Source organism: Aspergillus sclerotioniger, assembly GCF_003184525.1.
Source record: "Aspergillus sclerotioniger CBS 115572 chromosome Unknown BO94scaffold_2, whole genome shotgun sequence".
Classification (NCBI taxonomy): domain Eukaryota; kingdom Fungi; phylum Ascomycota; class Eurotiomycetes; order Eurotiales; family Aspergillaceae; genus Aspergillus; species Aspergillus sclerotioniger.
Genome location: NW_020290992.1, coordinates 540,086 through 558,660, shown reverse-complemented (window position 1 = coordinate 558,660; position 18,575 = coordinate 540,086). Strand labels below are relative to the sequence as shown.

Here is an 18,575-nt window from a genome sequence, read left to right as displayed (position 1 = left end):
TTTATTCACGGAACATGCTGATTGGAGGCGATGCGAAGGCCGGTGACGCGGGGGTTGGAGAGTTCCGAAACCCACCAGGTCACCCATGGGTAAGATGGCTGACTGAGAATAAATACTAGTACTTAACCCGTTATTGTTGTTTTTTGTTTTTTTTTTTTTTTTGGTTTTCTTTTCTTCTCCTTTGGTCGCTGCTGTCTTAGCGACCCATTCCTGCCAGTTAGGTAGTCCATCGAAATTCGAACAAGACTGGCTGAAGTGAGCCAGGCAGGCAACAAACAAAGTCGCTGGTAGTACGGAGTACCCCGTGGATAGTTGAGCTGCAGTCTCTGATCCATGCCGATCTACCTGGAATGAGCAAGTATCTAAGTGAAGCGATCAAGTCGGGGTCGAGCAGCAGGGGTATGGAATCGGAGTTAAAAAGGGCAACCAAAGAAACAGCCCGCGAGACTGGCCCGTCCGTCTGGGACCGTCTAAAGTAAAGTACATTAGTTTAGTCGATTGTACGGAGTAGCCACATGCGATGACGCCAGCCGCCAGGCAGACAACCCGGGCCAGAACCACTTGCGGTACCGTAACCTCCACCACCCGGTATTGACCTGAGAGAACATCTTTAGGTTTCTAGTTGTCGTTATTGTTGTTACTCCTCTTCCTTTCTTCCCCGTATAGGTAGGTGGCTTATCGCCATACCAATTCAACGGAATCGCCCGCTCCGTCGGTACTTCATCCACGATCATCTAGTATTCTAGGCGGCAGCATCCACCATCTGTTGAAAAGGACTGAAAAGACATCGGACCACCAGGCGGATCCGCTCCACGTACTTTGGTCTCAAAAGAGAAACAACAAGCCGACAGTACTATAAGTCCGGTAACACTTGTTACACTCAATCCCCTTCAGACCCACGGCCTGGCTGGGTAGGTTGATCGCCTTCAACGCTCGCCGTCTTGTGCTTCCGTTCACTTACCTCTACGCCTCTTCGTCTTCTGTCCAGCTTGCCTTTTCTCGCCTCACTCGTTCTATATTTCTCTCCCTCCCTCTCCCTTCTCTCGCTTTCCGACCCTTGCCCTCCCGCTTTCTCCGCCAAAGCAACTGAGACATCAAGTGGCCTAGTCAGGCGCTTGCAAGCTGACTTTGCGCCATCATCCGCCATCTTGGCGGTCGTTCCAGCGCCGCTGCGATCTTATTTGCCCTTCCGCTCCTTCGTTCTCTCGGGCGCCTCAAAAGTTCCCACTGAATACTTCATGGAATCAAACTTCCATATCTAGTCTTGGCGGGTCCTGACACACTATTGTCGCTATCTCCCTGTGGGGGAGCTGGGCTCAATACAATTCTTTCTTCACCTACCTTTCTCGCCTCTCGTTCGTTCTCTTGATTTATTGCATAGCAGCACTACTTGGCTTCATCCTCTGCGCAGACTAGATAATCGTTGTGTGACCCGCCTACTATATTCAGGTTAGCTGAAAGGCGGTCTTCAGTTTTATTATCTGAAGCCATAACGGGATTTTGCCATCATGGGTCGTTCGCGAGGTAAGTTGTTGGCCCCTCTGCATTTCCCCCAGAACAGTTGAATAGTAATAATTGACATCCCTTGCGCTCCTGCGCTATCAGTGCTTTCCCTGATGTCAGTGTTTGGGGGCTCGTCCCGTAAAGACAACCTCGGACAGCACCATCGAACATCGTCGGCCTCCCTCACACTAAACAATCCTCCGAAAAGAGTAGATACGCCCTCTTCCGACACCCCTTCGCCTCTCGATGCTTCGCCGATAAGTGGGACACCAAACACCGAACGACGAGTCCTGTCGCGGCCGGAGTCGGCATTGTTTTCTCATAATCCTCCGTTACTGGAGCTTTCGCAAGATACACTTCCAGAGCTCCAGCCAATCTTCGGATATCTAAACACCCATGCCAACAAGTTATACCACGAAGGATATTTCCTGAAATTGAATGATTTGGATATTCGTGAGTACCTCGAGTGTCAGAAACTATTGGATTCTGTACTAATGATCAAATCTCCCAGATGGTCGGCCCTGTTCTGATCGACAATGGGTGGAATGCTATGCGCAACTTGTCGGGACTGCTCTTTCTCTATGGGATGCCACAGCGCTGGACGCAGCAGAAGAGGGAGAAGATGTCAACCCTACTTTCATCAATCTGGCAGACGCTTCAATAAAAATGGTGAGATATCGCCACTACGACCCTTGCAGCTATTGACCCAGATCATTGACTGTCGCCGATCTAGCTTGAGACGCTCCCTACAAGAAACCAAGAAACTGAGTCTCTGAAGAACATTTTGAGTATATGTTCCGCAGGTCAAAATCGGTATCTTTTGCATTTCAATTCCTTCCATTCTTTGACACAGTGGACAGCAGCTATACGACTGGCTTTGTTCGAACACACGTCACTATATGAGGCATATACAGGCTCGATCATTGCGGGGAAAGGCAAAGGTCTCAACAGTATCCGATCCATCTTGGAACGTCACCGTCACAAACACGAGGATTGGGCTCGCGTGCGATTTGGAGCAGGCACCCCCTGGAGACGGTGCTGGTTTGTTATCACCCCGCCCAATGAGAAGGAGTTCTTGAAGGCGCAAAAGTCGCTTAAGAAAAAGTCGGCCTATGATCGTGCACCCAGACTGATCACAGGTGATATCAAGTTTTACGATACGAAGAAAACCAAAAAAGCAAGGCCTATTGCGACTATCACCGATGCATATGCTGCTTACGCTATATACCCTCAGTCGAAAGCCTTGATCGATCAGTCGACCTTGGTCAAAATTGAAGGGAAGATTACGATTCACTCACAACCAGAGTCGACCACAGATGGGTTTGTGTTTGTCATGCCCGAAGTCCATCCTGCCGTCACTGGTTTTGAAATGATGCTCCGATTCCTCGTACCTACGTTTGACACATTCAACCTTTACGGGCGACCAACCCGCCTCATTGCCGCTACCAACCACATCAAGAGCATCATGTTTGCCTTCCCCAATCAACGGCGCTATGGCTATCTTGATATATTGGATATCGCCGGTCTGATGCAGACACCGGGCAGTCAGGATTGGAGCGAGGCAGAATGGCGAAAGCAACTCAAGGAGGCAACAGCACGCCGCATGGCGGCTTCTGGAAGCAGAACTAGCAGCATCTCCGTCAGTAAGCCACGCTTCCGAGCCTCTACCATCTCAAACATGCAAGGCAGTGGACGTACCGGGCCACAACAGCGCAACTACACATCTCCGGAAACTCGGCTGGATCTCAACCAGTCTAGTGACGCTGTTTTGCGAGAGGCGCCCAGTGATGCTTCTATATCTCCAATCCATCATGCTCGGGGCTCTTCGGACACTGCTGCATTTGCCTCCATCAGAAGACAGGCTCAAGTTTCACCCGCCGAAATCTCTCCACCATCCTCTATTCATGAACTGGTACCACACAGAAATGGACGTCCTAGCATTGGTGGGGTGGACGACTACGGCAGCACTGAAAGCGACAGGAAACAGCAGGCAGACTCTGACGATGAGGTGCTTGGGCATCGCTTCCGCGCTCCATCCCCATCCCCTGTAGTCCAGCCCCCAGCCTTCACACATGGTCCGGGAGAAATGCCTGCCACTCGGCCCCAGCCCTCGCCGGACTTGAGAAAGGCCAACAATAGGATGTCTGACACCACGCTTACGCAGCTTCTCGCTGCTTCTGGAAGCATGAACCTACTCGGCGCGTCTTTTCCCTCGGGTAGCCACGAAACGATCAGAGATTCTAGCGAGCCCAGTCCTTTCACACCAAATACTGGCTCCGATCAGTTGGGTGCACCATCACTTCTATCGGATACGAGTGACAAGAGAGCTGCCCTTCAGGAACAAGACCCACCGACACCTGAGGATCGTTCGAGTGATTTCGGCTCGCCACTGATTATACCGAAGAGGCAAAGCCTTTATTTAGATACCACAATGGCAGTGAAGCGGAAGCCCGTGCCAGCGCAACAATTGCAAGAATCCGACACTTCGAGTGTTGCAGGGGAGCCTAGTTACGATGACCTGCGTCATACTGTTGATGAAGAGGTTCTGAACTGGGTCGGCTCCCGCCAGTTTTCGTTCACTTCCCCCGATAAAGAGAGCCATCAGGATGAGGAGAGCGTCTATGATGGTGCGTCTGCAGCTTCTCCTGATTATGCCAGTACCCGAGGATCCGTCTACAGCAAACGCTCTGTTAAATCAATTCCTCGGCCCAGAATGGGGGTCTTGAAGACAGTGGGATCAGGGCCCCCAAAGCAAGACTTAGTCATCGGCGATGCTCATTACACCGTTGACCAAACGCAACTAGAGTTTAGTTCTGAAATTCCGAGTATCGACTTCGGGCCGACCCTTACAATTCTACCTACAACTGGACGTCCCAACACCGGGGACACTTTGAAGAAATCGGCGCATCAGAGAAGCGACTCGAATGCAACAGAAAGACAAGGCTCACACGAGCCAGAACGTCGGCACTCCAGATCTCCAAGTAACAATATGATGTGGCAGCCGGGTATGGCTGCTCCGCGCCCGTCCACTCCAGGCAAGCTCACAGCGGAGCAGTTTGTGCAACAACGGTCAGGCCACAGTCCACCAAATCACGCCCACCACCGAACTCTTTCTTCATCCCCACCACCTCTCCGACCTGTCTCCGGTGACTGGGCAAACAATTTCCGGCCGCAGTCGCACTTGTCTGGCAGTCGCGATGTGCCGCTTCGCCCTCACTCCCGTGGTGCCAACAGCGTCTTGAACTACAATGAACTTTCATCGCATCTTTCTGCCCGTGAACAGGAACATGTTTCTCGGATGACTGGTGCACCTCTTCTCGACATCTCTGGCCTCCATAAGACCCAGCCGTCGCCAGTAAACCCAATGGGTCTGGTTGGCGCGATCGATGCTCGCGAGCGCGAGAAGAAGAGCATCCGAGAAGGAGTTTCCAACCAAATGGTACAACATGCAATTGCGCAACGCCAGCAGCACCTGCAACAACAGCAAGGGGCTCCAAACAACTCAACGCCCACACACAACCAGGGCAATAATTACAGTGTTTATAACATGCCCACCGCGAGCCGCACCTGGGATGCTCTCAATCAGGCTTACCAGCCGGAAGAGCCCCGGCGCCAGTCTTGGTACGGGCAGTTCGCGTCGCAACCGGTGCAGACGCCCCCGGCCTACCAGCAAAACCAGTCTTTTGGCCAGCATCCTGGCTATGTTAGTAATGCGAACACTATGCATTACTGAGTATGCTCCTCTCGCGCCCCTCTCTTATTCGATCTCCTTATTGTCTATCCCATCCGATCAACTTGCTTTTCTTTGCGTGAATCATGATCTAGTCCCTTCTTTGCTCGATTTTTCTAGCATTAGCCTGTGAGCTTGTCGTGCATCTTAGAGCTAGACTTCCAAAGCCTAGAAAGTCACCTGCTACGTTTCTTGGACTTGGGGGTCTTGCAGCGGTTATTTCGTTGGGTCTATGGAGTATGGTTGGAAACCTTCCTTATGTTGCAAGCATAGCATTGGTAGCCGTTCGTCCTTCTCACGAGTATTTCTTCTCATTCCAAATCTTCTCCAATTTATCAAATTAGTAGTATGCATACACAAATTCTGCTAATAAACGAAAAGCAACTGTCCATTTACTCCGTGGTCCGTCACATAATCAAGGGAGCGTAGGGCTAGCTATCGGACCTCTGACTTCTTAGCCCTTGCTCTATACTGCGATCTCTTGTAATACGATATGGTGATCTACCATTTAGGGCACAAGTACTATTAATTACTACTAGTACTATGTACTAGTACTACAGCCGAACCAATAAGTTGACCAATGATAGCCAAGTAGCTAGTGGCATTATCTAAAATCAAGATCCAAAAGTCCCAATGCGATAGATCTGCACATACCTACCTAACATATGTTATAAGCAAAACCATACAAATATAAAGGTGTATCAATGAGTCCCAAGAAAAAAACGCCTGAACTTCCGGAGTTCCTTCTTTCGTCCCCTGTACTCCATACGACACAGGCTCTTCTGTTTGCCTTTGCTGGTTATTCCTTTGTCTTTGTTTTTTCTTTCATTCTTTGTGCTATTTTTTGGTTTCTGAGAGTTTTGTCTGATCCTGAGGTCCCCTCTTTGGTTCTCTATGATCTGGGTAGTGGAGGGGTTTAGTTTGAGTGGAGCTTCTTGATTCTGCTGACGCCCTCGTAGAGACCACGGTCAACGGCTGCGGCGACAGTAAGGGTACCTCCGATGATGGCGCACACTCCTGTCAAGAAGCCGGTGAAGGTCTTGGGTTGAGCTTCCCGATTGATGACCTTCATGGGAGAGATGTCGTAGTTAAAGAACACGCCCGGGATGCCGTTGGCGGCGTGCAGACGCTCCTTGTGGCCCTCATCAGAGGCGTCTCCGCCCATCAGGGAGCGCTTATGGGAGGTCACAGAATACTGGTGCGTCTCAATGCTGCCCTCCGCTCCGTAGGCGATGCCATGGGAGCCAAGAGGGGCCTGGTCATAGGCAGTGTGAATGGAGGAAGAGAATAGTGGATCCCAGCCCAAGGGAAGGTATGAGGTCGACACCACCTTGACAAAGTACATGAAGTTGTAGCCGGGCTCATTGGTCTCCTGCTTGGTGTTGTCCAGAGGATTGGTGTGGTGGTGATCCGTCCATTGCCAGCGATCGGACAGCTCGTCGGGAAGCTGAGGTCCAAACCGCAGCTGGTGAATTTCGTGAGTCATGGTGTGCTTCTCAAAGTCTGCCAGGTCGGTTTCAAAGAAAGTTGCAAGGTCGTGCACATGCATGTTTCCGCTGGTGAAACTACGGCCGGGTGCGATATGGAAGTTACCGACAACCTTGTTCACACGGAGGACTCCCTCAAGACGGCAGCCCTCCCGGCGCTGTGCATCAATGCGCTGCGCATAGCCCTCACGGTCGCACTGCTCAACGTTTTCACCCCTGCCAAATGCCCATTGCTGCTGTGCGTAGGCCTCCCGGACTTCATCGCAAGTGTTGCAGCAGCCTGGCTTGCTGGCACCGGCGGGAGCAGGCGCACCGTAACACTCACCGCAGTATTCAGGGTCGAGATGCTTGGCGCTCTCATCCTGAGAGTGACTGTATGATAGTCATCGTTAACAATGGAGCTGGTAAGGGTGAGTCGGAAGGGCCACTTACAGCTCCAAGGCCTTGACGTCGATAACCTTGCCTCCTTCTGCAGCAGAAGTAAGGCGCACCTTGTTGATACCGTGGACGACACCGGTCTGCTGCTCACCGGAGACATCCATAACATCCAGGGTCAAGAGCTCGCAGGGAAGCCGAGGGAAGGTCATGTTGAGGTGGATCTCCATCTTCTCGCCTATATTAACAACCATCAGCCATCGCTTCTTTGTTTTTTCTTCTTCTGGCCATCCAGCAATCGGTATCTAGCCGTACCTCTTGATTTATCGACCACCAGCTCTGGTAGAACCACTACACGCCTGTAGTCCAGCCATTCACCCCACACAAGCCAAAAGATGACCAGCAACGAGGCTATGGTGATGATACCACCGGACGTGGTACGGACGCGCGCATCCTCGACCGTTTTAGCAAAGGCATCTAGCCTTGTGAATCGCGATTTCGCCGGCATTGCTTTAATTTAATTGATCGACATGAATACGGGGAAGCCGTTGAGTATATTCGAGGGTGATCGTTGGACCGACTAAAGACCAGCTAGTGCCCGCGGGAATGAATGAATGAAGCCTGTTGGGGAGAACTCGAGTGTAAGCTGGATTGAATCGAGCAAGGAGGGGACCAAAACAGGTAACCTACGCGAGCGAAGTCGGATGAGCGAAGTGAGCGACTGGGAGTCGCGAATTGCGCACGTCGTGTGGCGATCTACTGGAGAAAGGGCGATGGAGAACAACGACTAACTAACAAGCTGTCCTGTTGATGAAGCGGAGAAACAAACGGTATTGTAGCAATATTCCCCCCTCGGGACTAGCCTCGTAATCTGCCGACCGGACTTGCCTGCATCGGTATCGCGTATTACCGGCTGTGCCAAAGGACAGACTACAGCCTCTGATTGGCCAATCCCCGTCCCTGGTGCTGTCGTATCACGTGGGGCGTCTGCGCCCGGTAGCCCACGTGACCCGCCAGCGTCGCGGAAATGCTTTTGGTAGTTCACGTCACTTTTTCTGCGCTGACTCAAGAATCACCTACGTTCATCCTCAGACCTCCAAGACGAGGTTGACGGTTGTTTCACTGGAACCGTCCGCGACTTCTCGACTGTCTCCCCATTTTTTTTCACACACGCTCATCCTACGACCCCGCTTTCCTACGATTTCTCTCGGATCTTTCGTTATATGCCGATAGATTCGCTCAGCAACTAGGCGCGCAGCGCTCATTCTGCCTGCGTAACACTTCATAACATCGACTGCGATCCTCCTCCCTTTCCTCCTCTTACTACCTGCGACATCTCCTCTACGTACACACACCTCTCCTCTGTCAAGATGAAGAGCGGAAAAGGTTCTCGCGGCCGCTCGAGTGCTTCGGATCGCGGGGGCATCCGCAAGCGGGGTGCTACTGCACGGGTCGATCGGGAAGGTGATCTGGTGATGGATGCAGGCTCTGCTCGGAACCGTGGGAAGAAGGCTCGTGGCGATTCTGGTCGTTCGAGCGGGGCAGGACGGGCACAGGCAGCGAACAAAGCCATGGATGCGATTCAGAAGGCCATTTCCAGCAATTCGGACTCGCAAGCAAACATCCGACAGGGGGCGCGAGGCAGTGGTCTGGAACAGGTTGTCGTGCGTGGCTGGAAACAAAGCAAGGCGGCATCTAACCGCGATGGTGGTCTCGAATCCCTCATCGCCTTTCTCGAGAAGAAACTCAGCTCACCCGACTCGAAAGCTGGCACCCGCGCGAGGATTACAAAGGTATGTGCAACACCAGACTTGGCGGTCACCGACATGAATCATCAGCGTCGTCCTCTTCGATGTGCTCTCGTTTCGGGGATGGTACCTTCAGAACGACGATCGGCACTTGCTTAGGCTCTTCTGGCGTTTGTTCCTTTGGATGGCTGCAGGTTCAAGGTCTCTTACGCCTTACTAACGTTCAGTAGTCGCGGGTCGAAGGCGACGCGCTTATCGTCTCTATCCGACCGGAGTTGTTGGATAGGATGCTTCAGCTCAATGGGTTTAGTTTTGCAGGTGCTCCTCTTACGACCGAAAAATATGACCAGTCTACAAGTGGCATGTTGGACCAGCCTATGCTGTCTGCCATGGCGCAGAATGGCAGCTCGTCCTCAGCTGCTGAGACCAAGGCCAAAATGACAACCATTCTGGGAAAGCGCTACACCCAGCAGACAAAATTGCTCGACCTGTCAAAGTTGGGAAGTGACCCAGATCTATTATCCATGGGAATATTCGGCAGCACCTCCACCGAATCAAAGTTCTTCCCAGCACTCATGAAGGTCTGGGAATTGAATTTCGACAATGCGACGGCGCGCCGAGAGGCGGTGGAGAGTGTCAGTCTCGCACACAACCAGCTCGCCAACATCTCAGCTGTGACGACATTAGCGCAGACAATCCCGGATTTGAAGAATCTCGACCTCTCGAATAACGACTTCAAAGATGCTCAGTCGTTGATTGGATGGCGCTGGAAGTTCCGGGGCCTGGAATTCCTCGACCTATCAAACACCCCATTCAGCGCTGATCCCACCTTCAAGGATACAATGCTGAAGTGGTATCCCAAGCTCCGGTTTCTAAATAATGTCGAAGTCCGAACCGCGGAGGAACTGGCTGCGCAAAAGAAGACACCGATTCCTGTCCAGGCGCCGTATTTCCAGGACGAGGCTCAAATTGCGCAGAACTTTGTGCCGGCTTTCTTTGCGGGTTATGATAATGACCGCAGCGACCTTCTTAGCGGTATTTACGACAGTCACTCTACGTTTACGCTCAACGTCAACACGTCGGCTCCCAGGGCTCAACAAACAGAACCTGCGCCCTGGGATCCTTACATCAAGAAGAGTAGGAACCTCCTCAAGATTAGCCATCTCCCTGCACGGATGTCTCGGACATACACCGGTGGAGAGAAAATCCGCGAGTTGTGGACCAGCCTTCCTGCGACAAGGCATCCCGACATTACCGCGCATCCTGAACAGTGGCTTATCGAATGCTATCCAATCCCGGGACTTCCTGATGTTTCCGGGCAAAGCTCCACAGGTGTTGGTGGACTTCTTATCATGGTGCATGGGAAGTTTGATGAAATCAACGGAGCCAAGGTCGAAACCCGGAGTTTCGACCGAACCTTCATTATCGGACCCGGTGGTGGTATGGGCGGGATTAGGGTCATCAGTGATATCCTCTGCCTGCGAGCCTATGGTGGACATGAGGCATGGGCCCCGGAAATACCGCCAGCTGTACCTCAAGCAGCTCCTCCTGCAGCTCCTCAGGCGGCACCTCAATCGATGGTGGTACCGGGCGCTCCCGAAGGCTACGGTATGCCGGCGCCTGGGAAAGCGGACGCGCAAGTACAGCAAGAGCAGCTGGTGCTCCAGATGAGCTCCAACACTCGGATGACTCTTCAATACTCCGAGATGGCTTTGTCTGGAAACAGCTGGAATATGGAGGCTGCATTGAAGAACTTTGAGGAACTCAAGGTAAGTCTTGACTCTCAATGATCTTGACATGCCTTTGCTAATTGGATCTTTCAGGCACAGGGAACTCTGCCTCCGGATGCCTTTTTACCTGCAGTCTAGTTGAACAAGAAAGAAAAGGGGGGATAAAGAAGATAAATTAATGGACCAAACGGGAACATTCATGAACGACTCGATTCGTCTGTCCACCCGATTTGGTCTTCGCATACCTGAATTTTGTGCGGGGGGCTATCCGGTGGTGTTTGCTTGGAGTATTATTGATTATTGTGTGGTTTGCTAATGCATGGCTTGGGCGAATGGCTTCAGGGCTTGATACATTTTCAGAAGCTCTTTTCGATGTACAATAAAAGACCGCGATGACTTTGATGTCCATATAGATGCGAGACTTGCGCTCATTCAAAAACGGGGCGAACGCCCTCAGGACCGCTGCCTGATAACTTGACCACGAGCCTGGGTAGATTGTAGATACGTACGGAGTAGATACGGTAGATACATAGATGAGGGGAGGAGAATGCGGCGCGATGACGAGGCGCTGCGGAGCGGGCGTGCGCTAAGAGAGCTGCCCGTGACTGATTGGTTTGACTGACTTGTCGCCAACTCCCGGACTCCGGCTCCATCATCAACATCCCCCCCCCCTCCGGTCCTTACAGCTGCTCGTTTCTCCGTTCTGTTCGCTTCGCTCCTTTAGTCGCCCTTTTACTCTGGCCTATGCTTACATGTTGAATTGGCAGATGCCCCTTAGCTGGCATTGCAGCATGTGTCTGGCGTTGACACTCAGGAGCTAATGGAATGTCCGCCACTACTACTACCACCACCACCACCCCCGGCCAAATGCCCTCCAACGGAGCGGCCAATCTCGACCCTCTGGATGCAGGTGAGGGACGCCATTGACGACTCATCTCGCTGCAGAGCTCATTAACATACCCAATGCTACAGCGGACTACGATCCGATCGACCACCTGAACGCAATCTTTTCCCACCCCTCCACGCTATCATCCGTGTCCCAAGTGTCCCAGACCCTCTGCGAATATGAAGACGAACTCGACGACGATATCGGCGCACTGGTGGAGGACCAAGTCACCTCCAATGCGGAGAGCGTCGAGCGCATTCAGGCCGCCAAGGCAGACTTGACGGAGCTGTTCAAGAAGATCGACGATGTGCGCGACCGGGCGTCCAGGACGGAGCTAGCCATTACGGAGATGACGGCGGATATTAAGCAGCTGGACAATGCGAAAAAGAACCTTACCCTGTCCATGACAGTGCTGAAAAGACTGCAGATGCTGACAACGGCCTACGACCAACTCCGTTCCCTTGGTCGCACGCGGCAGTACCGCGACTGTGCTCAGCTGCTGCAGGCTGTGATTCAGCTGATGGCACATTTCAAGTCGTATCGCTCGATTGATCAGATTGCTCTGCTTAGTAGGAACGTTGCGGACATACAAAGGGAGCTTTTGGAGCAGGTCTGCGAGGATTTCGAGCTGGCATTCGCGAAGGGAGAAGTCGGTCAAAAGAGACCCGTACTTTCAGAGGGCTGCTTGGTCATGGATGCATTGGGCGACCATGCAAAGTCCAGGCTGGTGACCTGGTATTGCAATTTCCAACTGCGCGAATATCGCCAGGTATTCAGGAACAACGAAGAGGCCGGGTCGTTAGACAACATATCGCGGCGGTATGCATGGTTCCGACGAATCTTGAAGATCTACGATGAGGAGTATGGTCCCATCTTTCCTGCGTCCTGGAAGGTCTGTGAGATTCTGGCAAACGTCTTCTGCGAGGGCACGCGAGAGGACTTCAAGGGGATTCTCTCCCGATCCGTGCGCAATGGCCAGACGATCAATGTCAACCTGCTACTATCGTGTCTGCAGGAAACGCTGGACTTTGAGCACTCCCTTGAGCGGCGTTTCGTCGGCCCGTCCCGCCCTTCGACGGATACATTCGCCTCGAGCGAGGCGCCTGTCTTTGGTCAGGCCATCTCCGAGGCGTTCGAGCCCTATCTGAGCGTGTGGGTTGAAGCTCAAGACAAGCAACTGGCTGCTCTTATACCCAAATATCGGCAACAACCTGCAAAGCCACCGGACGAGGAATTTGACTCGCACATTGTAATATCGTCCTCCACGGACCTTTTCACATTTTACCGGCATTCGTTGCAGCAGTGTGCAAAGCTATCTACTGGTGGTAGTCTTGCCGACCTGGCAAAGGTGTTCGCCAAGTATCTCGATCAGTACACTCAAGTCCTTCTCTACTACATCAGCGAGAGGCCTACGGGTCACACTCCATCAAAGGTGCCCGATACCGAGGACCTGATCTTAGTTCTCAACACCGCAGACTACTGCTATACAACCTGCAACCAGTTAGAGGAGAAGATCAAGGGCAGGCTCGATAAGAACCTAAAACAGACGGTGGATCTACAGAGTCAAGCAGACTCATTCATGGGCATTGCATCTGCGGCTGTGCGAGGGCTTGTGCGGAAGGTCGAGACTGAGTTGGAGCCCTGCTGGCGGGAAATGCGCAACACACCCTGGAACCGACTGGAGAGCGTCAGCGACCAGAGTTCCTACGTCGGCGAGCTCATGTCCAAGACGCAGACTAAATGCTCGGAGCTGCTGCAGCTGCTTCATAAGCAGCAGTACGCCCGAGCGTTTGCCGACCATGTCGTGGAGCTGATATCGAACGTATTCATCACCACCATCTTCCAGTGTAAACCGGTGTCGGAGACCGGCGCAGAGCAAGTATGTTTCTTCCCTAGTCACTAGTAAGAGCTCACCTGAATTGACGCTTGATATTAGATGCTTCTGGACTCCTACACCCTCAAGACCGGTCTCTCATCGCTCCTCCCCAGCCCCGCCCCAGCGGGTTTCGTAAAGCGCGTCAACGCCAGCTTTGCGAAGATCGAAGCCCTGCTCAAGACCCTCCAGGTGCAGCCATCTCCCCCTGAGGCCCTTGTCCAGGCGTACCTCGTTCATATTGCCGACCAAAACAACGCGAACTTCCGCAAAATCCTCGACATGAAGGGCATCCGCAGTCGACAGGAGCAGAACCACCTTTTAGAACTATTCCAAGTCCACCGTGCATCCGACCGCTACGCAGCGAACCTTCAGCAGAGCAACCCCGTCCTAGCAGCCCTGCAGACCTCCACCACACCGTCCTCCAGCACCGTCTCCCAGGGCCTGGGCCTCGGCACCCTCGGCACATCCGCCGCCGCGTCCATTGGCGCCTCCACCACCCGCTTCGACCCTACCATGCTCGGGTCTGCCATCATCTCCGCCGCCAAGGACGGTGTCGATCGGTTCGGAACCCCGATGAGCTCATCCAACACAACGAGTCTTAGTCCAGCCGGAGGCATTTCCGGCGCATTAACCAGCCCCTCTTCCACCTCGGGACCTCTGGGGCAGACGCAGCTCCAAAGCGGAGAAGGCACCTCCTCCGCCGGGAATCTGAACGAAAATCTTAAGAATCTTGGGAAATTCTTCCGTCGGGATCTAGGTGGATTTGGGGGGCGGTTTGGACGGGGCGGTGATGATGGCAATTGATGTGTATATTTTTTTCGAAGCGAATAGCATATATTTACCTTTGTCTGTATTTGTACCCATGCATGTAGTCTTCTTACTATAGATACCTTGGACGAGACATGGCGAGGTTCACTTTCTATTCCATACACTTTGGTTAGATATAACCACTACTACTTCTTATCGAGAGCTAGCGCGAGGGCCCCCCTGCAATTGAAACCATCGCCTACACATACCTACATGCTTTGTGAACTACATCTGGAATAAAAGTATCTCCCCTTCAGAACAAACCATACATAATATAAATATTACAACAGATGCCTCTAAGCTTATATACACTATAGTTAAATCAAACCCTAGTACCACAAAACAAACCCCATCATAGTCCCCAAAGATATACCAAGACCACCACACCATAGTACCATCAACCAAGCCAACAACACAACCTCCCCCCAACCTCCATGGGGGGTACCTATCCTAGACCATCAGAAACCAACCTGACTCCGTACCTCACATACTACAAACCTCAGCCCAACTCACCAAGTACGAAAACCCATCCTTCCATCACGAGACCCCCCTACCTCAGACTGATATACCCAAACTCCCGGCCCAATAATCACAACTTGTCTTTGTGGTGTAGTTGGTTATCACGTGGGTCTCATATTCCAAAATATGACTAGGAAGCATAATAACTTTCCTGGATATCCCAAGGCCGGGAGTTCGAGCCTCCCCGAGGACAATGTTTTTTTTTGAGTTTATATTTTTTGGGGGGGGTGGGGTGGGGGAGTGGAGTGGAGCGGGTTGAGTAGGTAGGTGCCAGGTGGAGTCGGTTGGGTGGATGGTTGATCTCACTTTTTGCGTAGGTGGGAGATGGTATATGGCTGGCTGGCTATTGTGGGCGTGTGTGTTTGTGGTGGCTGGGGGTTGAGAATATTTTATCGTCCAGTTGAGAGTTTTGGGTGTTGTGGGGATACCCCGTATAAACGAGGGAGGGAAGGAGGGACAGAGAGAGAGGGCAGGGGTTATGCATAGAATCTGGACATGGGTAGTTTAGAGAACCAAAACTATGCTGATGAAGGCCACTACAGCAACAAATTCAGTGCATGAATACCCAAGCCGTGTAGTCTATAAGCTATAAACGCTCAACCTTGTCCCACCAGAGTCATCCCAAGCTATGGAAAACCGACTCGTATAACATCTCTCATCCACTCGTCAAGCCCCAGAGCCCCGTTCCCAGTGACAGAAAAAAGAGAACATTAACGTATGGGACTCAAAGCCCGATCATGGAAATGCATCCAACGAAAAGAAATCTCCATTTCATCTCCCGAATCTTAGTGCAAACGCCATCGCAGAAATCAATCATCGCGAACTAAACAGAACCGAGCAGTACCGGGGCCGAAACCCCTCACATGGTATCATAAGCGAATTTCATAAAGCCCCAGCACACCTTCACCTCCACTCCAAATCACCCCGCCTACTGCGATGCGCACTGCACCCGCTCAGCGCCAGGAGGAACATCGTCGTCGTCCTCGTCCATCGAGCCGGCGGCACCGTGTGCGCGTGCCTGGGAGTAATCGCTGGAGTCGACGTCCTCGAGCTCGAAGTCCTCGATCATAGCGTCCTGCGGGGGCTGGGACTGCTCCGCGCGAGTAGGCAGAACCTGCTCGAGCAGCTCGAGGTTCTTCAGCTGGTCCTTCTCGGGGAACTTGACGTCGAACTGGATGTACAGGTTGCCGAAGTCGTGGTGACGGTAGGAGGGCATACCCTGACCCTTGATAACCTTGATAGCACCTGTGAAAAATCATGTTAGTCCAACATTTCCAGTCGTAGCGGAAACGTAAATCACATACCAGGAGTGATGACCTCGCCAGGGGCGATGTTGACGGTCAACCACCGGTCATCCAGGTGCTCGATGTTGATGATGCCACCGCCAAGAGCAGTGAGCAGGTCGATCTCGGCCTGGTAGAAGAGGTCGTCGTCCTTGCGCTGGAAACGGGCGTGGGGCTTCTGCTCGATCTCGAAAACGACATCACCGGGCATAACACCGGGCATCTGGTCACCCTCGCCGCGGAATTCGATCTTGTGGCCGTTCTTGACACCGCGGTCGACGTGGACGTGGAGAACCTTGCGCTCCACAACGGTCTTCTTGCCGTTACATTTCTTGCAGCGGTCCTTCTCGCGGATGATCTCGCCCTCACCATTGCAGTCGGGGCAAACGGTCTGGAAGCGCTGGATCATGGGACCCATCTGGCGCATCATGGTCTTCATACCAGAACCATTGCAGCCGGTACACGACTTGACAGCACCGTCCTTACCACCACGACCATCACAGCCCGAGCAGATAACGGACTTCTGCAGAGCCAGCTTCGAGACCTTACCGCGGTAGATATCCTCCAAGTTGACCTTGTGCACGTGGTGGATGGTGCGGGCTTTCTTGGGGCCCTGCTCGCGCATACCACCGCCGAACATGCCACCGAAACCGCCGCCGCCGCCGAAGAACTGGGCGAAGAGGTCCTCTGCGCCCATGCCACCGCCAGCACCACCATGCTCAAGACCTTCCTCACCGAGCTGGTCGTAGAGGCCACGCTTCTGGGGGTCGGAGAGCGTCTCGTAAGCATGGGACAATTCCTTGAACTTCTCAGCGGCTTCCGGGTTGTTCGTGTTCTTATCTGGATGGCGAAGAGAAAATCCTGTTAGCGAAAGACCGATCGACAGCTGGCGGAGAAGCGCCGCTCTTGTGGTCCGATTGACACTTACCAGGGTGGTACTTCAGGGCACCCTTCTTGTAAGCGGTCTTGAGTTGGGCCTCAGTGGCCGTCGGGGCAACCTAATAGCCTCACCGTTAGTTCCCATATGGAAGGAATCAGGACCTTGAAAAAACTGGAACCTACCCCCAGGATGTCGTAAAACTTAGTTTCCTTGACCATTGTGATCGGCGTCTAATGAAAAATAGAGAAAAGGGAGGAAAGAGGAGTTTGCGAGAAAAGTCGAGAGCGGGTATAGAAGCGACAAGAACTTTTCGAAAGAACAGGATAGAGAAAATTAATCCGAGCGAACCTTACACCGGGGTATGGAACACGAGCGACAAAGAAGAGAGACGACCGGAGAGGGTAGGAGGAGGGGAGTCTTGAAGCCGCGGGCGGGACAGTTAGTTGATGAGGGAAGAAGGAAGTTGGAGATAATCAGAGCCAGGAGAACCGAGAAGAGAGGAGCGGCGACAAGGCGACAAGGCGACAAGGCGGCGGCTGAGACAACGAGACTCGATGTATTCCGATTACCAGGACCAGGCACCAATCGACTTTCGTTTGGCCGCACGAGCGTGGGAGTTGGTCGCCAAGCGTTTCAAGATCCCGTAATCAATACCGGATATACGATGGGGCGAAACTCCGGGAGTATAGCAAGAGCAACTGCGCTTCAGCTGGCTAGGACACAACGAAATCGAGGGGGGGAAAGAGGCAGAATCAAGATCGTACGAAAATCGAGATTGTCGTGCTTTTGAACAAAATGAAGGCGCCTGCAACAACAGCCTGCCAGGCTGAATGGTGTTGTTCTCTTTGCTTCGACAGACCGTCACCCGCAGCATTCAGGGCCCGAGCGTGGATTCGGCTGCTTCGATGCAATTCTGCGCGCTTCCACCACTTTCGCAGCCTTTCCGTCGCTGACAATCGTGCCGTAATTACGGGGTTTCCGACCGTGGAGAGGGTCTCTCGGGTTGGACTGCTTGGTTTTGCGTTCCAAAGGTCTTACCGGCTGTATCGCTGGGGATTTCCATAAACTTCTACCCTTCAACACAAGGGTTCTTGAAGCAGGGAGGGAGGCATAAACAACACCGGGCTTAAATAGATATCGCGGTCCAATCATACAAGGAACATGCCTCCATACCTAGACGACCCTTCTCAACTTCCCGAAAAGCCATCTACATCTTACGATGTCAAACACCCTTAGTACACCCGGTAAAATCCCAGGAAGAACTTGCAGGAATAAACTTTGATGTAACCTCCCGGATCTGCCTTGGGTCGAGGTCAGATTCTTTCCCTCGCCCAGTGGCACAGGTCTTTGCCTCAGGCACCCGGATAGTGGCGGGCGGTGGCTGACCTCGCCTTATCGATAAGCCGTGATTAGCCCGATGCGGAAGGAGGGGGAAAAGCCTGTCCGGATCCCCACCTGGAGTCCTTTTGGTGCCATCGCCAACTGCCGGCTGGCCTCGGTCACCTGGAGCCCCCCGCGGGAGATTGCCCTGCTGGGAATTGATGCATGGTCCCGGAGGAGGGAGGACCAGCAGGAACCAGCAGGGCTATTCCTATGGTTCTTGCAACTACCATGGCTCTTTGTCATCGCAATTGATTGTTCTCTGCGATCAAAGTTGATAGGGCAAGGGTCTCGCCCGCCGAGTTTATCAGCCACTGCTGGAGGTGTTGAACTCACGACTTTTCTGCAGACTCCGATGGTAACAATCAGCT

At 52.8% G+C, this 18,575-nt stretch overlaps 6 protein-coding genes and 1 non-coding gene across 7 annotated transcripts; 4 read left to right on the top strand and 3 right to left on the bottom strand.

Annotated features, from left to right (window-relative positions):
- Positions 1 to 217: 217 nt before the first annotated feature.
- On the bottom strand, positions 218 to 1,147 carry BO94DRAFT_541769 (uncharacterized protein; the record flags this gene model as incomplete). Its single annotated transcript, XM_025613056.1, has 3 exons — positions 218 to 470; positions 819 to 853; positions 962 to 1,147. The coding sequence occupies 3 exons, from the start codon at positions 1,145 to 1,147 to the stop codon at positions 218 to 220; spliced, it is 474 nt and encodes a 157-aa protein (XP_025472409.1).
- Positions 1,148 to 1,508: 361 nt separating this feature from the next.
- On the top strand, positions 1,509 to 5,625 carry BO94DRAFT_600249 (PH domain protein; the record flags this gene model as incomplete). Its single annotated transcript, XM_025616342.1, has 4 exons — positions 1,509 to 1,524; positions 1,606 to 1,956; positions 2,015 to 2,172; positions 2,237 to 5,625. 4 exons carry the CDS (start codon positions 1,509 to 1,511, stop codon positions 5,234 to 5,236), a joined length of 3,525 nt encoding a protein of 1,174 aa, XP_025472408.1. The 3' UTR covers positions 5,237 to 5,625.
- A 189-nt stretch (positions 5,626 to 5,814) lies between these two features.
- BO94DRAFT_530380 (retrograde cargo receptor ERV46) lies at positions 5,815 to 7,894 on the bottom strand. The gene is made up of 4 exons (XM_025610665.1): positions 7,786 to 7,894; positions 7,411 to 7,716; positions 7,153 to 7,333; positions 5,815 to 7,092 (listed from the first exon to the last, which is right to left on the bottom strand). The coding sequence occupies exons 2-4, from the start codon at positions 7,601 to 7,603 to the stop codon at positions 6,150 to 6,152; spliced, it is 1,317 nt and encodes a 438-aa protein (XP_025472407.1). The 5' UTR covers positions 7,604 to 7,716; positions 7,786 to 7,894; the 3' UTR covers positions 5,815 to 6,149.
- BO94DRAFT_562307 (mRNA export factor mexA) lies at positions 7,626 to 11,040 on the top strand (the record flags this gene model as incomplete). The annotated part of the gene is made up of 5 exons (XM_025614280.1): positions 7,626 to 7,642; positions 8,501 to 8,969; positions 9,074 to 9,478; positions 9,500 to 10,612; positions 10,667 to 11,040. 5 exons carry the CDS (start codon positions 7,626 to 7,628, stop codon positions 10,709 to 10,711), a joined length of 2,049 nt encoding a protein of 682 aa, XP_025472406.1. The 3' UTR covers positions 10,712 to 11,040.
- A 201-nt stretch (positions 11,041 to 11,241) lies between these two features.
- BO94DRAFT_482341 (putative GARP complex subunit Vps53) lies at positions 11,242 to 14,393 on the top strand. The gene is made up of 3 exons (XM_025608889.1): positions 11,242 to 11,483; positions 11,546 to 13,338; positions 13,396 to 14,393. Exons 1-3 carry the CDS (start codon positions 11,399 to 11,401, stop codon positions 14,137 to 14,139), a joined length of 2,622 nt encoding a protein of 873 aa, XP_025472405.1. The 5' UTR covers positions 11,242 to 11,398; the 3' UTR covers positions 14,140 to 14,393.
- Positions 14,394 to 14,740: 347 nt separating this feature from the next.
- BO94DRAFT_t51 lies at positions 14,741 to 14,854 on the top strand. Its single transcript has one exon. It is a non-coding gene; the product is annotated as a tRNA-Met (tRNA).
- A 503-nt stretch (positions 14,855 to 15,357) lies between these two features.
- Positions 15,358 to 17,056, bottom strand: BO94DRAFT_506773 (type I HSP40 co-chaperone YDJ1). Its single transcript, XM_025609587.1, has 4 exons — positions 17,007 to 17,056; positions 16,873 to 16,942; positions 15,966 to 16,784; positions 15,358 to 15,906 (listed from the first exon to the last, which is right to left on the bottom strand). The coding sequence occupies exons 1-4, from the start codon at positions 17,040 to 17,042 to the stop codon at positions 15,590 to 15,592; spliced, it is 1,242 nt and encodes a 413-aa protein (XP_025472404.1). The 5' UTR covers positions 17,043 to 17,056; the 3' UTR covers positions 15,358 to 15,589.
- Positions 17,057 to 18,575: the final 1,519 nt, after the last annotated feature.

Excerpts from the sequence above, each read along its gene's own strand:
- BO94DRAFT_530380 (XM_025610665.1), bottom strand. The coding sequence starts at position 7,603 with ATGCCGGCGAAATCGCGATTCACAAGGCTAGATGCCTTTGCTAAAACG. Across the intron at positions 7,334-7,410 it reads GGTGGTCGATAAATCAAGAG|GCGAGAAGATGGAGATCCAC; the intron begins GTACGGCTAGAT and ends TTGTTAATATAG. Across the intron at positions 7,093-7,152 it reads GACGTCAAGGCCTTGGAGCT|TCACTCTCAGGATGAGAGCG; the intron begins GTAAGTGGCCCT and ends ACTATCATACAG.
- BO94DRAFT_482341 (XM_025608889.1), top strand. The coding sequence starts at position 11,399 with ATGTCCGCCACTACTACTACCACCACCACCACCCCCGGCCAAATGCCC. Across the intron at positions 11,484-11,545 it reads TCTCGACCCTCTGGATGCAG|CGGACTACGATCCGATCGAC; the intron begins GTGAGGGACGCC and ends CCAATGCTACAG. Across the intron at positions 13,339-13,395 it reads CGGAGACCGGCGCAGAGCAA|ATGCTTCTGGACTCCTACAC; the intron begins GTATGTTTCTTC and ends GCTTGATATTAG.
- BO94DRAFT_506773 (XM_025609587.1), bottom strand. The coding sequence starts at position 17,042 with ATGGTCAAGGAAACTAAGTTTTACGACATCCTGGGG. Across the intron at positions 16,785-16,872 it reads TGCCCTGAAGTACCACCCTG|ATAAGAACACGAACAACCCG; the intron begins GTAAGTGTCAAT and ends TTCGCCATCCAG. Across the intron at positions 15,907-15,965 it reads TGGCGAGGTCATCACTCCTG|GTGCTATCAAGGTTATCAAG; the intron begins GTATGTGATTTA and ends GATTTTTCACAG.